The sequence below is a fragment of the Mus caroli genome, unplaced genomic scaffold, assembly GCF_978045245.1.
Source record: "Mus caroli unplaced genomic scaffold, Mus_caroli_1 scaffold_17, whole genome shotgun sequence".
Taxonomy (NCBI): Eukaryota; Metazoa; Chordata; class Mammalia; order Rodentia; family Muridae; genus Mus; species Mus caroli.
The window spans coordinates 12,419,961-12,437,894 of record NW_028227272.1 but is presented as its reverse complement, the minus strand read 5'-3'; the positions used below and the strand labels follow the sequence as shown (position 1 = coordinate 12,437,894).

The following is a 17,934-nucleotide window of genomic DNA, read 5'->3' as shown; positions in this document are numbered from 1 at the left end:
TTTCAGAGGTTTAGTTCAATATCATCATAGCAATAGAATGACATCATGCAGGCAGGTGCTGTAGCAGTAACTGAGAGCTACCTTCTAGGTGGACAGAGAGAGAAGACAACAGACTAGACTTCACATGGGCTTTTAAAACCTCAAAGCCAGCCGGGCGTGGTGGCGCACGCCTTTAATCCCAGCACTCGGGAGGCAGAGGCAGGCGTATTTCTGAGTTCGAGGCCAGCCTGGTCTACAAAGTGAGTTCCAGGACAGCCAAGGCTATACAGAGAAACCCTGTCTCGAAAACCAAACCAAACCAAAAAAAACCTCAAAGCCCCTTCCTAGTGACACACTGTCTCCAACAAGGCCACACTTCCTATTTCCTCTAATCCTTTCAAATAGTTCTACTCCCTGTGACTAAGTATCAAATATATAAATGCTAGTTAATAGATGTGAAACATCTAGTTGTATCTCAACTGAATTTTTTCATGTTCAGTTGCATAAATATGTGATGTCTTCAGCAATACAGTCTTACTTTTAGGTTGCCAAGGATTGTGAGTAGCCTATAATATTTGCTTGTGTGTGGTATTTATTGAACCTGACTTTGGATATTTTAAAGAAACTTAGAGGGTTGGAATTTTTAAAGACTGGGAATTCTAAAGTTGTACTGTATTTAATATTTTAGTTTTTATGACATCTTGGGGACAAACAAGGAAGGAATATTATGGCTTAACAATGATACATTTGGAATGGACTTGTATTAGATAATCTTTGTTGTGAACTTGACACAAATGGAAAGAGGAAATCTCAATTTAAGACTTGCCTTAGTCAGAAGAGCCTGTGGGCATGTCTGAAAAGAAAAACTTGGGGGAATTTTCTTAGTCACTAATTGTTGTAGGAGAATCCAGTTGGGTATGGGTATACTATCTTTAGGTATGTGGTCTTGCATCTCCAAATAAGGTAGGTGAACGTAAGCTAGAAATGTAAAGGTCCATGATTCACTGAAGAATGACACCTGGGACTCAAATAGTATGTATACTCAAAGAGTGTTTTATTCTGCAGGAGTCCAGCGTGTTGGAGTTTCCCATTGCCAAAACAGAGAGACAACTAAGTGAGCGTGCATGCTTGCTTTAAAGCACATTGGAATTCTGGGGAAGATAGGCTTTATCTTACTCTATCTCTAGGCATCCCAGAACCATTATTGGGCATAAAGGTTGGAGCCTGGGTTTTTTTTTTTTTTTCTATTAGTAATTGACTTGCCTGAGCTTGCCTGGACTTTCCCAGTTCTTAGGCCTAGTCTCCTTAACTGCCAATTTGAAGTCTGTCATGGAATCAGCCTAACCTTCTCAGAAGCAAGGTGGTAAGCTGTTTGTCTCCATCCCTTTTTGCTTCAAGGTTTTGCTTGAGTTTCTTCTGTGGCTTTCTTTACTGATGGACTTTTGGTTATGGTGTCATCAGAGCAAAACTACAGCCTAAATGTAGCCTGCACTAACACAGCCCAACCTTTTGGAATAGTTTTTTTTTTTTTTTCCAACACAATTGTGAATTCCCATGCTTTACCTTGATTATTAATAACAGGTTTGGTGTGATGTAACTTTGTTTTTGTTTTTTGTTTTTCGAGACAGGGTTTCTCTGTATAGCCCTGGCTGTCCCGGAACTCACTTTGTAGACCAGGCTGGCCTCAAACTCAGAAATCGGCCTGCCTCTGCCTCCCGAGTGCTGGATTAAAGGCGTGTGCCACCACGCCCGGCTCGTGATGTTAGAGTTTGTTTAGACATTTCAATATTTAATAAGAGGAGTCATAGGGAAATTTTCCCTTGGACACACTGACACTATTGGAGATCTCAGATCTTTTAAAGACTTTTTAAGCTCATGCTGCCTTAGTCTCCCAACCCCGTTTTATGTGTGTGTTTTGATTGGGACAACTGATAATCAACAGCTCCAGACACCATCAGAGGCAAAGCTTGCCAGGAACAGGAACCTGGTACAATCCCCACTATCGGTCCCTCTATGACGGAGAGCAACGTGCTGCCGGAAGTGACGTTGACGTCCTGCGTGCGGTGGTGCGTCTGGTAGCAGGAGAAGATGGCGGTCTCCACAGGTCGGTTCCTAGCCGGGTCTGCGGCGCTCCCGCTGCTGTCTGTCCGGCGGGCCGCGCGGGACTGCGGGTGCGCAGTGCGGAGGGCCACGCGAGGGACAGGGGGTGGGGCGGGCGGCAGGGAGGTCGGGACGCGCGTGTCAGGGCTCGCGGTGACGGGGAGCCTGCGCGCCCACCGCCCGCGGCGGCCCTGCGGGAGGACCGGCAGATCTGGGTGCCGCAGCGGAGGCGAGGGTGGAGTGCGCTGGAGCGGCCCGCGGTGGCGGTGGCGTTGCCCATCAACGGGGCTACGGCGGAGAGGCATCCTGGATGGAGCCGGGGATCTAGGCTGGGAGTACACCAGACACGTGCGGGAGGATAGGACTAACAGGAGGGTGGCTGCTGTCTGGAATAAGAGGGCGACGATTTTACTTAGGTGGCCGAATGCGTGTTCTTCTTCTTCTTCTTTTTTTTTTTTTTCATTTAAGTGAAAAACTACAGTACACCGAGCCAGACGAAAGCTAATTGCAGGACAGTTGGTACCTTAGATAGGTGTTCTACTCTTGTCTACAATGTTCGGTTGCCTTTGAGCAGAAACTTGAAATTTAAGTGTTGACAGGGTTTAGAAATTTGGTGACAAAAAAAAATTAAGTTAAAACAGTTTAAAAGTGTTGAGTTTTAGCATTTAAAAATGATTCATAAGATTTATTTTTTTCTAGTTCTTATTGAATCTAGGTTGTAGAAATGGAAGAGGTTGAGTGCATGTTGTGATTGTTAACATTTCAAGGTAATGCCTTCATATACATTTTTCATATTGTTTAAATCTTACCTTTATGTGTATGAGTGCCATAGACAATAAAATCTTTAGCAGTTCTACCTCTGGAAAATACATCAGTGGTCTGATCAGAGCTGTCCAAGACCAAAGCTCATTTTAAAAGTAATATTTTAATGTTATAACCCTTAATCTCTTTACTTCTTATTTTAAATATATGTGCTTATTAGTGCCATGTTTTTTTAAGAGTTGTGCTCACTACCTTAAAATTAAACTAATAAAATGGTGTATTGTAATATGAAAAATGTCAATTTGTGATTGCATTTGTTCTTTTTAAAAATATTTATTTATTTTATATATATGAGTACACTGTAACTGTCTTCAGACACACTAGAAGAGGGCATTGGGTTCCATTACAGATGGCTGTGAGCCACTTTGTGAATGCTGGGAATTGAACTCAGGACCTCTGAGAGAGCAACCAGTGCTCTTAGCAGCTGAGCCATCTCTTCAGTTGGCATTTGTTTTTTGGAACATATTTAACACTACTCATATGAAAGAATGTTAAGTATTTTGAAAAGAGCAGCAATTAGATAATATGAGTGGTCCATACTTTTTATCAAACTTTGGTTTTTGGCAATTGAATGTGTACTCTAAGCGTTGGATTATTTGCACAGGTAGTGCATATTAGATATCTGTATCCTGTTTGTTATTTTCACTGGTTTTAGACCAAGGAAATGGGAACTTTGGTATAATTAAAATACATCTTAGAAAATGGAGCTTATTTATTTATTTTTGAGTCAGTGTCCCATGTAGCCAGGCTGACCTTGAACTCTTAACTGGAAAAAGTTTGGAGGATAATAATTCAAATTAGATTGAGAATTCCTTCTTAGAAAATTGAGAAACCAAAGAAGTAAAAAAGTTACACATAACTTTTCAGGGACTGAAGCAAGAGTATAATCCAGCATTCTCTCCATCATGACTAACTGAAGCAAGAGTATAATCCAGCATTCTCTCCATCATGACTGACTGAAGCAAGAGTATAATCCAGCATTCTCTCCATCATGACTGACAGAAGCAAGAGTATAATCCAGCATTCTCTCCATCATGACTAACAGAAGCAAGAGTATAATCCAGCATTCTCTCCATCATGACTGACAGAAGCAAGAGTATAACCCAGCATTCTCTCCATCATGACTGACTGAAGCAAGAGTATAATCCAGCATTCTCTCCATCATGACTAACAGAAGCAAGAGTATAATCCAGCATTCTCCCCATCATGACTAACAGAAGCAAGAGTATAATCCAGCATTCTCTCCATCATGACTAACTGAAGCAAGAGTATAATCCAGCATTCTCTCCATCATGACTAACAGAAGCAAGAGTATAACCCAGCATTCTCTCCATCATGACTGACAGAAGCAAGAGTATAATCCAGCATTCTCTCCATCATGACTAACTGAAGCAAGAGTATAATCCAGCATTCTCTCCATCATGACTAACAGAAGCAAGAGTATAATCCAGCATTCTCTCCATCATGACTGACAGAAGCAAGAGTATAATCCAGCATTCTCTCCATCATGACTAACAGAAGCAAGAGTATAATCCACCATTCTCCCCATCATGACTAACAGAAGCAAGAGTATAATCCAGCATTCTCTCCATCATGACTAACAGAAGCAAGAGTATAATCCAGCATTCTCTCCATCATGACTGACTGAATTTGGAGTATTCCTCAAAGGATGTTTTTTTCTGTTTTAGTCTCAACACTGACTCTCATACATTCCTTCCTAGATAAATTTTTCTTTACACTCTTGGTTCCTTCTCAGATGGAAGTGTCTGAAGTTTTCTCCTTCCTTTCCCCAAGTCAAGAGGCTTTCATAGAATTTAGCTTAAGCATTACTCAAGGCAAAAGATGTTTATTAATATTTAGTATCTGTGAGTAAAGATTTCATTTGATTCAATTACTGCAATTTACTGTGTAAAAAAGGAAGTTCTGTGTGTTCTGTGGTAGTGCATTCCTATAATCCCAGCTATGAGGAAGGATCGTGAGTTCCTGATGAGCCTGGGCTACATAAGGTCAGCCTACGCTCGGTAGTAAGATCCTGTCTCAAAAGTAAACAAAGATTGAACATTCTTTTGTTTGTCATAGTTTTAGGTTTACAGAAAAATGGAGAAGATGGTGTGCATACAGTTCTCTTCCTTTGATAGCTTAGTGTGACACATTTGTCAAAGTTAATGACCTAATATGTCAACATGTTTACTATTTTTATATTTTCAGTTTTTTACTTTAGGTCTCCTTTTGGTATTAAGAGCTCTTTTTAGGTATTGCATTACATTGTAACATGACATTGAAAAAAATTCACTTAGATTATTTTGATGGGTCTGTAGTTTCTTTGAATGCAGATACATGAAGAGAGGCTTAGGAAAAAAAAAAACAGATTTTTTCCCCCTCTTTGTAGTTCTGTGTAAGGTCAGGAAACAACCAAAGAAAAATAATTACCTTTTCAGAAGTGGTCATAGTTGTGTATGTTAGAAAGACTAGTGTTGGGGCTGGAGATGGCTCACTGGTTAAGAGCATTGGCTGTTCTTCCAGAGGTCCTGAGTTCAATTCCCAGTGACCACAAGGTGACTTGCAACCATCAGTTATGAAATCCACTGCTCTCTTCTGGTGTATCTGGAGACATCTACAGTGTACTCACATACATAAAATAAATAATCTTTTTTTTTAAAAGATGTATAGAAAGACTACTGTGATAGTATCCTGATTTCCCGCTGCTCTAGATGGCTATGCTCTGTAGGCCTGCCACTTAATTACCAGTTCTTGTTTTCTTATGTGTGTATATATGTGTATATATATATATATATATATATATATATATATATACACATATATACACATACACACATACACATACACACACACACACACACACACACACACACACACACACACATAGGCATATATGCCAGTGCTCAGAAGCAGTACTGGAGGCAGTGGCTTGGGCCTCAGAACTAATTGATGGAAAAGTTGAACTTCAGTGTATTTTCTTCCTCAGACTTTCACTGCTGGCTTAGTAGATTTTGTTGTTGTTCTTGATATACATATGTTCTTGGTAAACTCTTGATACTTGAACACATAATACAGCCTCCTCATATAGACAGTCCTTTCCCTACAGAGTAGTTTGGGGAAGTAAAAATGGCTATGAAACTTGTGAAGCAGTTACTTAAATGAAAAAGTTACTCTAGATCTTTGAAAATTTCAAGACATTAAAGGCCCTAGAAAGGTGAAAAAAATAGTAAAATTATTAATTGGCATAACAAGCATAGTAAGGACATTACAGTTTTCCTTTCCTTTCCTTTCCTTTCCTTTCCTTTCCTTTCCTTTCCTTTCCTTTCCTTTCCTTTCCTTTCCTTTTTGTTTTTTTGGGACAGGGTTTCTCTGTACAGCCCTGGCTGTCCTGGAACTCACTCTGTAGACCAGGCTGGCCTCAAACTCAGAAATCCACCTGCCTCTGCCTCCCGAGTGCTGGGATTAAAAGTGTGTGCCACCACGCCTGGCTTTCTTTTTACTTTTTACTTTGCCTAACCATTCCTTGAATTTAAGGTTCTCCTGCCTAAGCCTTCCAAATAGCAGTGGTTACAGGTATGTAGCATGAGGCCTGTCTGAAATCATTCTTTTCCTTACAACCATTGTTTCCATTTGTGGCGATGAAGTTGCCAGGGAGGTGGAGGTAGGAGAGTCTGGAGCTCAAGGCTATCCTCTGCTACATAGTTTTTTATTTTTTGTTTTTGTTTTTTTCCTCCAGTCCATGAAATACATGTGGGGACCTGAATTAAGATCCCCAGAACCTACATAAAGCTAGGGAATGCAGGTGATATCCATCTGTAACCCAGTGCATGGCATGGTGTGGCCAAGACAGGTAGATTTTAGAGCCCATTGACCAACCACACTAACCAATCACTAATCTCCAAGTTCAGTCGGAAGCACTTTCTCAAAAAGTGAAGAAGCTGTTGAGGAAGACATTTGATATTGACCTCTGGCCTTCACATACACAGGTGTACTTTCTGTAATGATAGCACAAGCTTGGGCTGTGTGTTATTTACACTGCTTACAGAAATCCATGTAGATGGGAACCATTCATAGCAAGGGCTACGTAACGATGGAAACATTCACTTAATTATTTTGGGAACTGTGTAATATAAAACTTAACACGTAAATGGAAACCATGTTGACTAGAATAATATTTGTTGTTGGAGAACTACTGTGAGCTAAGTGGAGCTATATGGAAGATGAGCTGTCAGGACCAGGTTTGGGAGTGGGTTTACAGAATGTAGTTTATTTGTGTGAGAATAAATGTTATTTTCAGTTTAAGTTGGGACTTAGCAAATATTCAAACTGTAGAAGAGAAATCTTGTCATCTGTAAGGTTTTTGAAATAATAGTTATAATAGTATAGTACAGATCTGTCTTGAGCCAAGTTGAGATGTAAGCTATCTACAGTTTACTGGAGTTTGGTGTGTTTAGAGGTGTGTGAAGTAGAATAAGGTTAAAAGAAAAGGGCCAGTCAGATGCTTATTTATTGATTTATTTAGTGGTTTAACTTAAGCACTGCTTGTATTGGCTATTTATCACTCATGACTTCACTTGCTACTCAAAACAATGGGTCATTGCCCTTAACAGCTCGCTGACTGCCACATAACCTTCTGTAAAACCTTGCTTGCTTTTCTCACTCTACCCTGAGGTTTCAGAGCATAAGATAAAATGTGAGCTGGTCCTGAGATTGAGGCCTTCCAGGAGCTGTCCTGACTCTGATCCATCGCTGACATCTCTTCCACTCTCCTTGGTATCAGGGTGCTTTTTCCAGAATGTGTCCCCAGCGTGAATGGTTCTTTCTTTCCTTCCTTCCTTCCTTCCTTCCTTCCTTCCTTCCTTCCTTCCTTCCTTTCTTCCTTCCTTTCTCTCTCTCTCTCTCTCTCTCTCTTTCTCTCTTTCTTTCTTTCTTTGTTTCTTTCTTTGTTTCTTTCTTTCTTTCTTTCTTTCTTTCTTTCTTTCTTTCTTTCTTGTTTTGTTTTTTGAGACAGGGTTTCTCTTGTGTAGCCCTGGCTGTCCTGGAACTCACTCTGTAGACCAGGCTGGCCTCGAACTCAGAAATCTGCCTGCCTCTGTCTCCCAATTGATGAGATTAAAGGCGTGCGCCACCATGCCTGGCTCGTGAATGGTTTCTTAAGAAGTAAATGTAATCACACTAGCACTTTCTTACTTCCTCCAGTGTCTAGCAGCTTCCAGATTACTTTTTGACTTATCATGCGTGAAATGATGCTCTTCTTTATGCTCTTTTTTTATGTCTGTATAGTCACCTTTTTCACTCTGTTATGGCTTGAATATGAATACCCTTGTCAAAGGCTCATGAGTCAATAAAGGCTTGATCGTCGTTTGGCAGATCCAGTCATTGAGAGTTGATTGACTTTGATGTAATCAATGGGTTAATCCATTGATGTATTTATAATTTAATGACATTTGGGTAGGAGTGGAAAGTAGGAGATAAAGCCCTATTAAGGTCTTCTTGTATGTGGCCTTTTTCTCTCTGGTTTTGTGCTTCCTGACGGCTGTGAAGTAAGCAGCTTCCCTCTACCCACAGCTCTAAAACAATTGGGGACACCCGAGGAAGGACTGTAATTCCTGAACTGCCCTTAAGTTGTTGAGGTGGTTTGTTACAGTGATGGGAAACCTTATGCATTGTATATGTGCTGAAAAGCCATCTGTGTACATGAATACTTTTATACTGTTTTATGGTCAAAGAAATGTGGTATATCTTTACCACAATTTTTTTTATTTGTCCATTCACCTGTTGATGGGCATAAACTTTTTAAAATTGGCTACTTTTTAAAATTTCTTTCAGCGTTGGGAATAAGGCTGCTGTGAATATTTGTATCTGCTCTAAAATATGCTTTTAAAAGGTAGAAACCAAGAAGTGAATTGCTGGGGAATAGTGATGACTGTGCTTAACTGTTGGGGGAGCTGCTGTTGTGCTCTTCCAGAGGGGACTGCAGTCTTAGCAGCAGTGCCTGATGATCCTTCTCCACACGCTCACCAATACCTCCTGACTTTTGGTTTTAGCTATCCTGTGCATAGGATGCATGGGATCTTACTGCTTTGTTTGTTTGAGATTCAAGGTCTGATCATTTATTTCTTACTCTTGTTTTTTTTTTTTTTCCTGAGGCAGGGTTTCTCTGTGTAGCCTTGGCTGTCCTGGAACTCACTCTGTAGACCAGGCTGGCCTCAAACCCAGAAATTGCCTGCCTCTGCCTCCCAAAATGCTGGGATTAAAGGCGTTTGCCACCACCACTTAAAGAATTAACTGAGCTCAGAATTAGAAGACTGTAGTGAGGACTGCCTGTGTCTCTTGGCAATTGTTCCTGGAGCGTTCCTTTGGCTTCTTTAATCTCTTTGCCAAAGATTTAGCATATTCTTCAGCCCCTCCCTTACTTTTATCAGTGCATTGTTTCTTCAGAGCAGTGTGTAAACATGAGTGTTGTAGGACATGTGGCATAATCTCGGGTGCTTTGCTTCTGGGCTGTTTATTTTCTTTGTTTGCAGGCTTCCTAACAACATATTGGTAGGCATTGTCTTCTTTACAGAGACTGAAAAGTTTTCAGCTTTGTTAGCTCTTTTGGGCCCACCTAAGGCATAGTAATATCTGTCATTCCAGGAATCAATATCAATCTCCCCTACTCCCCAAGATAACCAAGTTGAGAAAATCGGTGTCCACACTGCTTCTGTGAACAGCCTTGTGCTTCCTCTCCAGCTCTCCTTGGTCCAGGACAAGCATGTTCCTCACTCAGCAGCAGGCACATTCTGCTGTTGGTCAGGATGCCTTGCTTCATGGGGAAACCAAATCACTAATACTGATTTGGACCAAATAACCCTTGCACTCTACACCTAGAACATTAGCAGGTACTTCTGGTGGCTGTGGACTTTTCACAAAGTATAAAGCTTGTATTCATTCATTATTCTCTTCTGACCTTGCATGGCTGGGAAGAAGATCATCATCTTCTTCTTCTTCTTCTTCTTCTTCTTCTTCTTCTTCTTCTTCTTCTTCTTCTTCTTCTTCTTCTTCTTCTTCTTCTTTCTTCTTTCTTCTTTCTTCTTTCTTCTTCTTTCTTCTTCTTTCTTCTTCTTTCTTCTTCTTTCTTCTTTCTTCTTCTTTCTTCTTCTTCTTTCTTCCTCTTCTTCTTTCTTCCTCTTCTTCTTTCTTCCTCTTCTTCTTTCTTCTTCTTCTTTCTTCTTTCTTCTTCTTCTTTCTTCTTCTTCTTCTTTCTTCTTCTTTCTTCTTCTTTCTTCTTCTTCTTTTTTTTTTTTTCAGGGTTTCTCTGTGTAGCCCTGGCTGTCCTGGAACTCACTTTGTAGACCAGGCTGGCCTTGAACTCAGAAATCCATCTGCCTCTGCCTCACAAGTGCTGGGATTAAAGGCATGGGCCACCACTTCCCCATTCTTATTTTCTTCTTAACAAAGCTGATCACATAGGAGGCACTTTAAAAAAGGCTTACAGTGGGTTTGACTGGCATTTCCCTAATGCCTAGTTATGTTGAATATCCTTTTATATGTTAGCCGTCTACGTTTCCTTGATTAGATTCTATGTCTAACAGTTTTTGTTTTCATTTTTAATCTTAAATTTTAAAGTAGGGTGTCATTTACTTTAAGCTTGAATTTACTATATGCATCTAAAACTGGCTTTGAAATATATATATATATATATATATATATATATATATATATATTCCAAAACTGGCTTTGAAATATATATATTTCAAAGCGGGAAGGGTTTTTCTGAATAGCCCTGGGTGTCCTGGAACTTACTCTGTAGGCCAGGCTGGCCTTGAACTCAGAATTTCTGCCTCCCAAGTGCAGGGATTAAAAACACTGCCCAGCTGAAATATTTTTAAGCATTTATTAATTCTTACATATATATATGTGTGTGTGTGTGTGTGTCTGTCTGTCTGTCTGTCCATTTGTATCACAACATGAATGTGGAGATCAGAGGATAACGTGTGGAGAGTTGTATTGTTTCCTTCCATTATGTGGAGTTTAGGGATTGAACATGTGTGGCATGCTTGATGGCAAGCACCTTTATCTACTGAGCCATTTTGCCAGTTAGTCTTGACCTCTCAACCCTCTGGGCTTTACTTATCAAATGCTAGAATTATAGACATGTGTCACTGTGGTCAATTCTTTGACTATGCTAAAAATCGGGCTGCTTTTATTGTTTTTAATCTGGTTGGAGAAGTTCTTTATTCTAGATAGAAATTCTTTCTCAGATAATAACCTTTGCAAGTGTTTTTCCTATCTTTGTCACTTGCTTTCACTTCTGGTACATAGATATAGTAATAGCAGAACAATTTTATTACATTTAAAAAGCTCAGTAATCACTGTGCTTTTTATGCTTCTGGGACTTATCTCAGTTTCTACTGCTATTTCTAAGCCTGCCTTTCAGAAGCCCACTGGGCCAGCTAGGATATGTCAGAGCTTAGCTTTCTGAACCCTGTTGCTGTTCTTGTTTTCCTCCTGTTGATGGCTTGTACTCAACGCGTACATTTCACTTGTCCTCTGCCTGCACCACCTAGCGCACTCTACTTTAACTGGCAGCAGGTGAGTCTAGGTATTGCTTCTGTCCCTCTGAGGACTCAGGCTTTTGAGCTCTTGAGTACTTTTTGCCATTCTTAGGGTCATCCTTTGCCTCTATTGTCTTGCTTCTGTGCTCATTCCTCCCTGTCAATGTGTTTATCATCCTCATTCTCTCTGGGGTGGGGTATCATCTTTAAAGTCCCGTGTAGTCACTGTTTTTTTTTTTTTTTTAAAGATTTATTTATTTATTATATGTAAGTACACTGTAGCTGTCTTCAGACACTCCAGAAGAGGGCGCCAGATCTTGTTACGGATGGTTGTGAGCCACCATGTGGTTGCTGGGACTTGAACTCTGGACCTTCGGAAGAGCAGTCGGGTGCTCTTACCCACTGAGCCATCTCACCAGCCCAGTCACTGGTTTTTAATAGGTGCTTTATGGCCTAGCTTGCTCTTCATTTTCTAATTGAATGATTGTGCATGATTATTACCATGTGGCAGAGTGGCAGAAGTCTGATTTCACCTTAATATTTGAAGTGTGGCTTATGTTAAAAACAGCAATATAGCTAAATAATCAGGCATGTTACAAGCCATCTACTCTCTGTACATACTGTAATTTGCCATAGGTGTTTCAGTATAGTGACTGAAATGTTACTTAAAAGTACAAACAGTGCATAGATTGGTATACTGTTACTGTGCTAGTGTCATATACCCAGGTTACAAGCTGCCATTTACTAAACAGTATCGACAAGAGGCAATTATTTCCTCATTTATTTTTGAAGTATTTATCTCATAAACAATAATTTGGAGAATAGCTGTTTTTTGTTTCATATAGTCATCTGATTATGGAAGTTAATTACAACTTCTGGATTATCTAGAAGAGCAGTTATAACCAGTCAGTTATAGTTTTTGTTCAAAGACCTCACATCTATATCTTTTAAAGGATGTATAATTCCTAATTTTACTCAGAAATTAGAACAGGAGAAGCCAAAGTGTCTTATCACTTGCCTGTACCCCTACTTTATTCTAAGGAAAGCGCCCTTCATAGTTCTACAGTAAGCACTGTTGGGTGCTTTACTGGAACATGCTAAGCCACTGCTATGTTCTTCCTTGAGCTTGTCTATTTCATATCTGTAGCATGCAGACAATTTGGGTCTTCATATTTGAATGAATCCACTACCTGATTTTGTCATTGAGTTTTAAGTTCTTAGGGAGAAGCATTTTGTCTTAGTGTTCAGTCTCAGCTACACTTGGTTTAGGTTGGTGCACAAATATTGGGAGAAGAAAAAAGTATTTGCTGTAAGTTCAACAGGTTTATAACTAGGTACCTATTTTATTGTCATAATTCCCTGTGGTATTGGCTCTATGTCAGTGACTTAATGAGAAAATAAATTGCTCAAGTACAATCTTATATGGTGATATTTCACTGCATTCAATTTGCCATTCTTAAGTGAAAGTATCCTAAAAGCTTGTTATGTTCAAATTCATTAACATAATGGAGGCTTATTTCCTCTTTATCTAGTGGTATTAATATATAACAAATAGATTTGTGAATGAATAGTTCATGTACTTTTAGGGTACTCTGGATAGATATGGTCAGAATCCTTGTGGCTGTCATAAATAATAACAGCTGTGTGATTAGATCTTTTTAAAAAGATTGTTTTATTTATTTCCAAATTTGCCCCTCTTCCTGGTCCCCCTCCAGGAAGAGGTTCATACTCCCTTCCCTCTGCCTCTGAGAAGGTGCTCCCCCAATGTCCCCTCCTAACCTCCTACCCCTACTCCACAACCCCTGCATCCCCCTTCATTGGGGCATCAAGTCTCTACAGGAATAGGTGCAGTGTGATTAACTCTTAATACATTGTCCATACCACAGTGTAATGTACTTTGCAAGTCATCTAAGTTGGAGGTCCTTTGACTTGTACTTGAAGTTATAGTTCAGATGCTTCAAATGTTCAAAGACTGATTTGAATTTTGATTTTTCATTTTGTCTAGTTCAGTTCTAAGTCACATTTTAGTGTTCTGGCATTTGTCTTAGAGTTGATTATACTTTATGTGGACTCTTATGTAGTTGATGCCATTTTAGATATATAAAGATTAATAAACATATTAAGAGGTACTCTTTGGAGTGAGCATGGGCTGGACCTAAGCCCCCTGCACATATGTAGCAGATTTGCAGCTTGGACTTCATATGGATCCCCCAACAACTGGAGCGAGGACTGTCCCTGAATCTGTTGCTTGCCTGCCAGTGGATCCTCTTCCCCTAACTGGGCTGCCTTGTCTGGCATCAGTGGGAGAGGATGAACCTAGTCCTGCAGTGACTTGGTGCTGGCCTGAAGGGTGGGGAATGGGGCTTAGGGTGGTGGTGCCCCACCTTCTTTTGAGGATGGGGAGGGAGGGATGAGGGGAGGACCTGCACGAGGGGTACCGGGAAGAGGTGGGACTGATATTGGGATATAAAGTGAATAAATTTTAAAAAGGTACTCTTTGGGGTGAGTGTGTTAGGAATGTATTGGATTTAAAATACTGTATTGGGCTGGAGAGATGGCTCAGTGGTTAAGAGCGCTGACTGCTCTTCTGAAGGTCATGAGTTCAAATCCCAGCAACCATATGATGGCTCACAACCATTCTTAATGAGATCTGATGCCCTCTTCTGGGGTGTCTGAAGACAGCTACAGTGAGGGAAAAAAAGCCTGAAGACAGCTACAGTGTACTTACATATAATATATAAATGTTTAAAAAAATACTGTATTAAAAAGTATTTCTCTTCTCATTTGTGAATGAAACTTGTTATCAATTTAAAATAGTGAGTTCCAGACCTAACCAGAGCTATATAGTGAAACCCTGTTTCAAAAGAAAGGAAAACAAAACTAAGTAAGTATATTGTATATTTTAAATGTTAGATAAGTCTTTGAAATACTTATTTTAGAAATTAAAATTAAATTGCTGTTCTTGTGAGTCTTCATTTTATCAAGATAATCTTACTTGCTATTTATTCTCTGAGAATTAATGTGAATAAAATTTACTATTAAACTAGTATTTGTATAAATTATATCTATAGATGATGGCTGCAAATTTTTTCTTTTTTTATTGGGTATTTTCTTTATTTACATTTCAAATGTTATCCCCTTTCCTGATTTCCGCTCTTCAAACCCCCTATCCCATCCCCGCTTCCCATGCTTCTATGAGGGTATTCCCCCACCCACCTACCCACTTCTACCTCCCTGCCCTGGCATTCCCCTACATTGGGGCATGGAGCCTTTATAGGACCAAGGGCCTCTCCTCCCATTTATGCGTGACAGAGACATCCACTGCTACATATGCAACTGGAGCCATGGATCCCTCCATGTGTACTCTTTGGTTGGTGGTCCAGTCCCTGGGAGCTCCAGGGGGGTCTGGCTGGTTGACACTGTTACTCCCCCCATGAAGCTCCCCCCCTCAGGTCCTTCAGTCCCTTCTCTAACTCCTCCATTGGGGACCACATGTTAAGTCCAATGGTTGCTTGTGAGCATCCGCCTCTGCATTTGTTAGGCTCTGGCAGAGCTTCTCAGGAGACAGCTGTATCAGACTCCTGTCAGCAAGCACTTCTTGGCATCCACAATAGTGTCTGGGTTTGGTGACTCTATATGGATGGGATGGATCTCCAGGTGGGGAGTCTCTGGATATCCTTTCCTTCAGTCTCTATTCCACACTTTGTCTCCATATTTCCTCCCGTGAGTATTTTGTTCCTCTTAAGAAGGATCAAAGCATCCACACTTTGGTCTTCCTTCTTGAGCTTCATGTGGTGTGTGAATTGTATCTTGGGTATTCTGAGCTTTTGGGCTACTATCTACTTATCAGTGAGTGCATACCATGTGTGTTCTTTTGTGACTGGATTACCTCACTCAGGATATTTTCTAGTTCCATCTATTTGCCTGTGAATTTCATGAGTTCATTGTTTTTAATAGCTGAGTAGTTCTCCATTGTGTAAATGTATCACACTTCTGTATCCATTCCTCTGTTGAAGGATATGTGGGTTCTTTCCAGTTTCTGAATGGCTGCAGTTTAATTGCAAAGTTTTTGTTTTCTGTAGCTTAACAGGATTGGGAGTATAGTTTAGTGGTAGAATGGTTGGAGTGCTTGAGGCCCTAGGTAAGGTTGAATGATGGAGATTATCTGGCAACTGTAGAGCTCCTTTGATCTGGGTCAGGAGCCCTCAGTATTCTAGAAAACCTTACCTTTTGTTGCATTTCTAAAATTGAATGAAATTCTCATAAAAAATTATTGGTGTGTGTGTATTTATTTGCTAGTTGAACTGTCTGGTTTTGCCATTAGTTATATGTCCTTGGCTAAGAGCCTCAGCTATGGGAAGATGTTCATTTTATGATAATTTCCTTATGGATTAATATATGTATAAAGCTGATTGAGTAGGAATTTATATACATGTGCAGAACTCTTGGTTATGTTTGACACAATGCTTTCTAGTGGCATTTTCATCAAAAAATGTGTGTATATACATATATATGTATATACACAGTATATGTGTTATGTGTATATATATATATACATATATATATATATACACACACACACACACACACATACATACATACATACACATTATATATTTTTTCTAAGACAGGATTTCTCTGAGTAGACCAGACTGGCCTCAAACTCAGAGATCCACCTGCCTCTGCCTCCTGAGTGCTGGGATTAAAGGCATGCACCACCACCATCCAGCTAAAATTATAATTTTAAACACTATCTTTTGATCATATTCTTTCTTCTCCCTAAACCTTTCTTATATTCCCCCATCCCCCACCTGTTGTCATATTCTTTCCCTCTCTGCCTTTCAGTTTCTTTGTGTGTGTGTCAAAAAGAAAATTGAAAACCAAAAAACAAACAAACAAAACAAACAAAAAACCTAGACAAAAATTGGCAGAAACAGAAACCCCATCCACATACAAAATGGAGTCTGTTGTGTTGGCCTACTACTCCTAGGCATGAAGCCGACCCTGGAGTGTGATTTATAGGTCCAGTGATACTACAGCAGAGAGAACTGACACGTAGGAACTCACAGAGACTATGATAGCATGTTTAGGCTCAAACCAGACAAAATTCCAGCATTGAGAAGGGGACGTGGACACAAAGTCCCACGTATCCAAGAAGGTATTTACAGTTGACACCTGCTGGCATTTTCATTTTGAGAGGTTGTTGCTGAGTCAGATATTTCCTGAGGCATAATTCTTTCTTGAGGGAAGTTTGCCTTTGGGTGAAATAATTTGTGAAAACTAATCTTCAAAAGGCTTAATTTAAACGTTCATCTTTTAATAATTATGAGTTTTTTATATTGACATTGACATTCTTTTGTATAGGAGTTAAAGTTCCTCGTAATTTTCGCTTGTTGGAAGAACTTGAAGAAGGACAAAAAGGAGTAGGTGATGGTACTGTTAGCTGGGGCCTTGAAGATGATGAAGACATGACACTTACAAGGTGGACAGGCATGATTATTGGGCCACCAAGGGTCAGTATACATGTTCAAAGTATACATGTTTAATGTTAATAGTTATTGTTTATTGATATTAAAAGCAACTATGATAACTTTTGACAGGAAGAATCCCTTCATTTTTATGAATCATATGTACATTTATTAATTGATGCCTCCTGGTGGAAGTGTATAAGCTTGATTATCAAGAGGACTGGGGTAAAGTGGCATGGTTGTTGTCCCTAAAGTGTTTGTGTTTTAGTAACAAAGAAAAACATTCAAGTGCTAGGTTCTAATATGGCTGAGCAAGTTCACCGTATTTCTTCTGCCTGGAATAAATCTAGGAAAGCTGAGCGTAGGAGTTAGCTTTGGAATGGGCCATCAAGGACTACTGACTGGTAGGATTTTCAAAGGTGGAGCTGGGGATAGAAAACATTCCATATCAGAGAGGAAGAGAAGTATGGAAGTGGAGGGGCTATATGGGAGAGTGTGTTGCATGTTACCTGCTCTCTTATGTGACTGAAGGTCTCTAAATTGACGTGCACTGATTACACATTGCTGTGTCCTCTAACATTTAACAGGCCTGGGATACTTAGTGCCTTAGTTTATAAAATAAAGACACTTACAGACATAGTGGTAGAACATGTGAAATTAGTATGCATACAACATGGGTTTTTTAGCAACAACAAAACAAAATAAGATCCTTTTTTTTTTTTTACACCCTCTTTGAGACAGGGTGTCTGTGTAGCTCTGGCTGTCCTAGAACTCATTCTAGACCTGGCTGCCCTTGAACTCACAGAGATATGTTGCCTCTGCCTCCTAAGTGCTGATACTGGCTAAGATTCTTAAATATTTTCTAGTATTGCTGTTGCTCTTTTGTGTATTTGTTTTTATGTCTTTCTCAGGTTTATGTGAGTTGTTTTGTTTTGTTTTGTTTTATGTATTTCTTTTTCCTATATGGAGAAACTTTTTTTTCTACTGTGCATTTATTCAATGGTCTAATGCAGTGCATTGAAATA

The 17,934-nt window shown here is 39.8% G+C and overlaps 1 protein-coding gene across 3 annotated transcripts in view; it reads left to right on the top strand.

Annotated features, from left to right (window-relative positions):
• The first annotated feature begins 2,007 nt into the window (after window positions 1-2,007).
• Ube2v2 (ubiquitin conjugating enzyme E2 V2) overlaps window positions 2,008-17,934 on the top strand; it is a 39,497-nt gene continuing 23,570 nt past the window's right edge. For 2 of the 3 annotated variants that reach the window (XM_085832103.1, XM_021184846.2), the window contains exons 1-2: window positions 2,008-2,083; window positions 16,806-16,954. In XM_085832103.1, the coding sequence (XP_085688229.1) occupies window positions 2,068-2,083; window positions 16,806-16,954 (165 nt within the window). In that variant the 5' untranslated portion in view covers window positions 2,008-2,067. Of the gene's footprint in view, window positions 2,151-16,805; window positions 16,955-17,934 lie in introns of all 3 variants that reach the window. The other variant, XM_029470727.2, reaches the window with a different exon arrangement.